This window comes from Jatropha curcas, chromosome 3 (assembly GCF_041381405.1).
Source record: "Jatropha curcas cultivar XTBG-Jc1 chromosome 3, XTBG_Jcur_1.0, whole genome shotgun sequence".
NCBI classification, from domain to species: Eukaryota; Viridiplantae; Streptophyta; class Magnoliopsida; order Malpighiales; family Euphorbiaceae; genus Jatropha; species Jatropha curcas.
Genome location: NC_143153.1, coordinates 79,103 through 87,548, shown reverse-complemented (window position 1 = coordinate 87,548; position 8,446 = coordinate 79,103). Strand labels below are relative to the sequence as shown.

The 8,446-nt window shown below is 35.7% G+C and overlaps 1 protein-coding gene across 1 annotated transcript; it reads right to left on the bottom strand.

The window, feature by feature from the left end:
• Window positions 1–11: 11 nt before the first annotated feature.
• ARI8 (IBR domain-containing protein) lies at window positions 12–8,337 on the bottom strand. Its single transcript, XM_012230421.4, has 15 exons — window positions 7,782–8,337; window positions 7,090–7,214; window positions 6,873–6,978; window positions 6,641–6,731; window positions 5,586–5,758; window positions 4,410–4,514; window positions 4,182–4,270; window positions 3,638–3,745; window positions 3,118–3,208; window positions 2,903–2,992; window positions 2,751–2,798; window positions 1,398–1,469; window positions 1,181–1,280; window positions 980–1,106; window positions 12–770 (listed from the first exon to the last, which is right to left on the bottom strand). Exons 1-15 carry the CDS (start codon window positions 7,953–7,955, stop codon window positions 497–499), a joined length of 1,773 nt encoding a protein of 590 aa, XP_012085811.1. The 5' UTR covers window positions 7,956–8,337; the 3' UTR covers window positions 12–496.
• Between the last annotated feature and the right edge of the window lie 109 nt (window positions 8,338–8,446).

The following is an 8,446-nucleotide window of genomic DNA, read 5'->3' as shown; positions in this document are numbered from 1 at the left end:
ACACACATATATCAAGCATAATAAAATGGTACAACATATTTATTTCATTCTAGTTGGGGCCAATACAGCTACAGCCAATCGACCCCAAGTGGTTATCACTACTACAAATTACTTGAAAGCTTTCAAGTCTACTATAACTCTATTAGTAACAACATAAATAAATTACCATGAAGATTACAGATGGATACATTTGCATGGATCCTGGTGTGCCTGATGGCAATACAAGTTAAGATGGCCGTAAATGGCAGGAACTATTTACAGCTGATTGATTCCAGAAACAATCTTTGAGGTGAAGCTTTTACTCCCCCCTCCCCACCCTTCCTATTTCCATTATCCGTCACTGCAGTTCAGATCTTAAAGCTGTGAGACCAGTCAGAACTTTATTCTTTCCCTCCCCAGCAAGGCGATAAAGATCTCTTCCCAATAAAACTGGACAGCCAAGGAGGCAAAACTGGTAACTTCAATCCAGGTGGCAAATCTGAGTAACGGATGAGATTTATCGACGATGCTGGCACATTGCACAAATGGTGGCCGATCTGATATTAGCAAAGGTGCAATGCTCGCAAGACCAGTGCCCAGAATCATCAATATTTCTGCTAGGACCACTTGATCTGGATGTGGAGCCCTTGCCTCTTCCACCTTTTCCCCTGCTGCTTCCCCCTCCCAAGCTCTTTGAGCTTGCTGTCCTACTGCAGGCACCGTGAGAGTCCACATCTGATAGACCATTCTCCAAAGCTCGAACTAAATTCTCAAAGTAGTTCCGGGTCACACTGTTGTGGTTCATCCAAGGGAGATATTTAAAAAAAATCAAAGTGAGAAGAAGAAGTAGAAAGAGATAACCATAAGAACCTCCCAGTCCTTCAACCCTCTTCCGAAACAACCCAATAACTTAACCTTATCTTATAACCCCAACAACCCCCATCCAAGCAAAACATTATGCAAATAGAAGAGAGCTTTTTAGCAACAATCTCAGAATCACCTGGTGAGTCCAGCAAGTTTGGTGCGGAATTCATTAAAATCCTTTGAAGGGCCCTCTGAATTTAGATAAACTTGGAGCTCCTTCTCAGCACATTGATGAAGTCGTTCTAACCCAGACTCGGCCTCACCTGTGTAACATTTTCTGTGATCAGAACACTAAACAAGGATAAAAGATTTGCTCCAAAATGAAGAGACAACTTACCTTGCAAATACTCAAAGAACTGTCTCTTGGCATGCTCATGCTCAGGTAAATAATATCCATAGGCGTAAGTCCATTTCAAAACTCGCCTGCATTCAACGATCTGCGAACAGAGCAAAGATGAAGAGAAAAGCAACAAACGATCAATGGACTTGTGTACATTAAAAAAGTATTTAAAAAAGATCAGTAAAAATCTAGTCGGACAGTAATATGAATTTACCTGTAGCCAGGCCTCTGTAATGAACTTTAGCTGCGACTCAGGTTGACACTGTATGTCACTCAGCTTCTCAAGCTACAAAAACAAAGGACCATCAATCTGTAAGTTACAAAACAAAATTATACCTATATTGAACAAATAAAAAATCTGATATCACTAAGCATAATATATCAGAGAATATAAAAAATTAAAGCTGCAGGCTAACAATTTCAATTGGGACTTGTTATTTTTATAACTAGTTCATTGATATAACTTGACCCACTTTAAGAAAGTAAAATTTTTCTTAACAGAACATGCTTACCAGAAAAACTACAAGCCAATGAGAAGCATCCATTAAAGCATGTATTCACTTGAATCCAAATGTTTCATCTAAGGCTTGCCACCCTCCATTAACACAAATTTCCAACATTATACAACATACATATTTAAATATGCACTAGATAATCATCGTGCATCCATTAGTTATTTTTGAGATTAAACACAAAATACAAGTTAAGATTCTTAACAAGTATCAATCTCATCTTAAGAACAATAAAAAGATCTCATACAACAAGTTGCATGAACCTTGCGTTCCTGGAAATTGTGCAATAATATACTAGTGAAGAATGCAAGTGAGCGAAGCCAGAATATCTAGTTATTTGAGCTCAGAGCTTAATGGGAACTCCTGAAGCTGAAGTTTACTGCTCTCCACTCATAAGCTGAACCAAGTCCAGCAAAAGCACCCAAATTTAAGGGCCAAACCACCAAATCCAGGAGCCCTATCCTAGAGCTACACGCAACTTCCTTGATAAAATATTATAAATTATGGCTATATTTAGCTATAATCTTTGGTGTACTGGACACATCATAAAATAAGTACATTAAAACCAGCTGGAAGGTTCTCTGATTTTATCTTTCCAGTGAGTTAAGTGGGTAGGAGGATTCTGCAATGAAGATACATACTACCCAGTACACCCACTCCAGCACCTATTCTCATTTTTTTTTAGACATCTGGAACTTGCAGCTTAATATTATCCCGTACAGGATCAAATAGACAACCAATTTCCAAACATGTGACCAAAATGGGATACAAAGAAGTCAAATGAATGATATTTCCATTTATGCTATTTGTAAACAGAATTAAGTCAGTGTCAGACTTCTTTCTTTTTTCCGCTTTTCTCTACAATGAATGAGCTGTGACAAGCTTCGAAAGAGCCAAGCCCAATTGGTGATTTGGGCCTCAATTCTTTTGCAACTTGAGTTAAAGGCAAGAAACAATCTTTTATATTGCATTCATTAATACAAAACAATTGAACCTTGAGAAAAAACTATGGTAGCATAACTAAGAAACAATTACTAGTCGGAAGCTCAACTTACATGTACAGTTTGCATTTGCTGTAGGTCTGTCAATGCCTTTTGCCTAGACTGCAGTGCAAGGAAATGCTCAGAATCAAATTTGAAAATATCATACAAATATTTAACATGAAAGATGTTCCACAAAGTATCTGCAAAGTATTATGGCCACTTACTGATTGGTTGGTGGCCCATCGTTCATAATAATGAGTATATCTTTCTAGAGAGTTCTTGGCCATTTCTCTTCGCTTCTCAGCCTCGTCATACTATGTAAGCAGAAGAAATAATTATAACAAAAGACAATTATGCAACACCAAACAAAAGCATTGCAAGACATGGGTAGAAGTCTTCATCAGAAAAAAGAAAAAAAAAATAGAACCATATGATGTACCACTCCCTCTTGCTTTGCAGTCTCATAGCGGTTACATGCATAAAACCCACCAGTCCTCTCCCCATGATCTGACCATGCACCAAGGCAAAGCCTACAACCAAAGAAAATCAGATTACCGGGAATTAATGTAGAACATTTTTTTTTTTTTGTAATTTATCTTGTTTCAAGAATGAAATTAGAGAATAGCTGCACAAAGTTCTAGAAAAAGAAAATCAGCATCATTCATGAAGGAGAACTTTCTTTGAGCAGAGTCATTGTCACTGAAAAGATGCACAACAGGGGGAAAAGAATAGGTTGCTAGAGCCAACAGATGCAATACATAAACAGGAAAATATACTTGTAGTTTTCCCATGCATAGTGTTCAAATATTCAGAAGGAAATTTATGATTATGATTCTGCACCACCAAAACTCGTGTTTATGTCCCTTAGTAAATTAATACAGAATGCAGACTGGAATGCCTGTTTTGGTTGGGACAGCGGTTGGAGTGTTGGGGAGGGAGGAAAGTAATCATGTGCTTACCAGCAAAACTCAAATTTACAAGGTGGTGTGCATGTAATATGCATACAGCCTTGGTTTTTCTCGATTGGTCGCTTGCACTTCGGACAAGGTTTGGAATTAGCCAGTATCCTGAAATTGAACACATCATTTGTATTAAATATGGAGAAATTTGAAACATGGTTCAACACTCATCTTGCCTACCTATAATTTGTGAAAAACCAAGAAAATTCCACATAGTTCAGTTAGATCCCATCACTCAACTGAATTTTTTCTTTACCCACAACACTAACAACAATCATTTCACCCATTTACTAGGGAAAAAGCCCAAAGGTAAACTAAAAAAAATTGTAAGAAAGAGTTGCCAATTAAAATGTAACCCAATCACTGGAAATTAGGAGAGGCCATCCTCTTTAGACACACACTTATTATAGTGTAGAACACCCAGTCCTCAGAAAGAAGATTCCCTTGTTCAATAATTCACATAACCTCACCTCAACCTTTCCCATTTACCAAAATGACATAATTAAGAGGGGACCAAAACTAGATCTCAGCACATGGTCCTTACCAGTTCATATTTTCAGATTCGGCACTATTCTTCAATATCCACTTGGCCACAGTCCCACAATCAACAGGGCGGTGAGCTTCTTCAGTACACTGCAAGATCATTCATACGAAAAGTGCCAGACAAAGTAAGAACAATTAGACATATGTAGTTCACAATTATTTATGAAAACAATATGTCTAAGAAAACTATGAAGAGATTACAGCTCCAAATTAATTCGAAGACACTCACATTCCAACAAAAGCTATATGAGCAGCGGCAAGTAACATCATAACTTCCGCTGCCAACAATAAAATCTACAGCATAATCACATCCTGGAGCAGGGCACCATTTGGTCTACAGAATAACACAAACAAAACAATCAAGAAAAGATTAATATCATAAATCACTAGAAGCACAATCGCCTAACCATATATCGTGAAAAAGACCAAGGGCTAGTCAAATTGATCAACATGAACCCAACCTAATTCTATCGATCCTGGACTAGGAATGCCATCATTGCCAACATCTATACATAGAATTGATGAAGTTTGGTTTAAGACAAATTTGAGGCAAACTAAATAGGGAAATTTACAATCCTAAAACATTTTCAACTTAGCATAGGAAAACCATAATATGCACAAAAATTGTTGCAGAAGTGAGCGTATGATATATTGAGTGAACAATAAATTCATGATCACTCCAACATTTATTAACTATTACAGAACACCCTACAGTTGACCAATACATAGGAAGCCTTAAACATGAAGAGGAAAACGGTATAAAAAGAAAGGCAACATGTAATGGAAACATAGAAATTGGTTTCAACTACCCAAAATACTAGTACCATCAGCTTAAAACTTAGCCTATCTTAAAAGAAAGACAGCATTGACAAAAGTATATTCAGATCTAGACATTGTCTATTTGATTGAACATAAAAGTAGAATTAAGCTCATTATGAGGAAACCCTAATATCTCTTCAATCTTCTTTAAGAGAACTGTAGGATCTCTGATTTTTAGAAAATCAAAACTTTGTTTAAAATTCAGCTTAATTCTTTCACTCATCCACGGCATTTAAACACCTTAACTAAAGATTAGAAAACTACACACAACAATAAGGAAGCTTACTTAGCAACCTCCCACTAATAAAATATATGATTTGCATATTTTTATCTATATTTTCCCTAACAGTAGAGTTCTGTGAATATTCATTCAAAAGTTAAAGCTCCTTTTTTACAAGGAGTTTATAGAGTAAGTAATAAATAGGATTTTAAAGCACATGATGGTGCTCCATTCACAAAGAAATTCATAATGAAATATTTCCAAAAACAATTTTGCACTTCTGAAGAGTTCAAAATGTAAAAAACTTTTGTTCATTTTGAATTTAAACGGTGGATGGTCCATTCAGATTGCCAAAAAAAAAAGTACCTTTCTGTTGTCCTCAATGTAAGATCTAATGAAATAACGGGAATACTTTTCCTTGTCTTCATCAGAAGCCAATTCATTTATCATATCTTTACCAATAGCAGCACTACAAGATGGATCAGGACATCGCAACATCAAACATCCAGGACCATCATTAATAGATGTGCTAATATAACCTACATAGGGAAAACAGATACATAAGGACCTGAAAAAATATGTATTAATAGACCCAAACGCATGAATAAGTAAAAGGAAAAGGAAAAGATTAAAAGATAAAAATTCTCAAATATATAAGATGATAAACATACAGCTTCAGTAATATGAAAAACTGAGAATATGGCCAATGTAAATAAATACTAATATCTATGTCCTGAAAAATATGTTCAATATTAGAGTTTTTCTAACATACTATAATCACACAAGAAGTTCACTAATACTATAATTACTGCACATAGCAGACCAGCTATGGATATGACATAAGAAACAAAGTTTCTATAAGATTTTCATTTGCTCACAGTGCCATTTAACTTCCCAAGAGAAATTCTATTGAGAATTGATCAAGACCACATTAAGGGCAAAAACTTACATACTTCTATGATCCTCCCAAAACCTTAAAACCCCTATAGGCAACACTTTATCCCTGTAGTAACACACTTCCATTCAATTGTAGCCTGACCCTTCTAAAATACTGTTTCAAATAGAATAAGTAATAAATAAAACAATAGAAGATCCATGAGAAGTTCTTAATCATTCAGACAATTGAAAATATCCGAATGGTAAAGAGGATGAACTTTTCATCATTAGCATATCCGTTTATTTATCCAATCTAATTAGATAAGTATAACACATTCAGACTCCTAATATTGATGGAAAGAGGAAAGTATAGAGTCACAGACTTCATGGGTAATTTAACCTAAACACTACACACTAGTATATGGTGTGAACATAGCTCCTTACTATTCAGAACTAGAAACCAAGAGGAAACATGACTTGCATATTTAGCATGACCTTAGAAAGAACACGGACGAGGACACCCACATTATTAAGATAACACAAACCTTGCCAGCACGTATTACAAAATGGATGACCACAAGCTGCAGCATGCAACGTATCACAAGGATAGGTTTCAAAACAAATTCCACATGTCATCTGTCAAAAATGGAAACACGTTGCAAATTAATTAGCAGATGAAGAATGCTTAAAAGGTCTGAGAGCACTAAATTGAAAACTAGCCCCATATTCATGCAAAATCTCGAAGAAAATGCTTTGCTACTAATGTTGACTGCTTACTTCTCTACCATCTGGAAATTCAACAACTGGTTTCTCCAATAAGCCAACAGCCCTGCGAACCTTTTCTTCATCTGCAAACCATTCATCATGCACTTTACTGACACTCCTGCAGGTTCATAGAAAATGTAAATGATGCATCAGAACCAACGTATTATGGAAGACAAATTGTATGTTCCATCCCATGATTTCAAAGCCTATGCAGTATGTGTTGTCCTACCAGTTGTAATAGCGGAGCAAAATGCTAGCTGAAACCTTTGAAATGGAAAGTACAGTAGATATCCTCATAATATCATCTTCTTGACGTTGATGGATATCTGCTTCACTAAGAATAGTGTAGTTTTGCTAAAAAAATAAAAAATGAGTCAGAACAAATGGTCGTACTCCCAAACCAAATTTCAAATCCAATCTAATTTGCAACAGACCAAACAAAAGCTCAAATTTCTCTCAACATGAACCAAACTAACTCAATCGGGAAACCTAACAAGCTATTAGTGGAATTTTCAACAAAAGGTATAGAGCAATGATTGGATTCCCATCAGAATTATGCATTATTGTGGAAACTTTTTTATACAAGTCCTATGGAAAAATAATCTTAGTTCGCGTCATACAAAGTTTAGCTAATGAAAATTTATACAAAAATATACACACACTGATCATCATCGACCTAAACCTACTCAACATCAATACACAATAACAGATAAAAGCGGAACAAAATGATAAATCATGAAAAAGTTATTAATTTGGCAGACAATCATAAAAAAATAGGTATAAACTTGTAACATATTGTAACCATAAAAGGAAATTTTAGCTCGATTAGGAAAAATCAAGCTAAAAAAATTTCTAAAAGCAAAATCGAGCATAAAGACGTGAAAAAGGAAAAATAGGGGAATCTAATGGGAGAAAAGGAACCTGGTGGCGATGGGAGATGAGGTCATCGGAATCATCCGAATCATTGTCGATGAACTCGTAATCAGCAACATCGGCGTCATCGCTGTCAAATGCATCGTCTCCTCCGCTGTAGAAATCGTCATCAGCGGAATCAGCGGCGGCATCCTGCATATCGAACTCATCCTCGGATTCCATATTGGAAAACGATATATTATATTGAAACCCTAACAGCCGAATGGAATCGATAGATAGAAGAACAGGAATCTATCAAATGATCATATAGTATTATTATGGTTCATATTGTTCCAGGTGAATTAGAAATTAGAAAGAGAGAGAGAGGGACGGAGGGTAGGGATTGTAAATTAGAGGGAAACAAAAGGCGAAAATGGATAGAAATGTGAGGGAGAGAGAAAGAGAGAGACTTTATTTGAAAGGAAAATGAAATGAAAAGAGAGAGAATGATTAAATATGATTATTTTAGTTAGTAATAATAAAAATATAAGTATTGGTTATTAGTAAAAAAGATGGATTTTTGAAGGTGTTGGGTATCAAGACAGAACATTGTCACACTCCACCATTGCCCAAAAAAGGAGAAATACAGAGAGAGAGCTTTTTGCTTTTTTTTTTTTTTTTTTTTTCCCTTCTTTTTCTTTGAAGTGGAGGACTAGTAAACTTAATTATGTAAG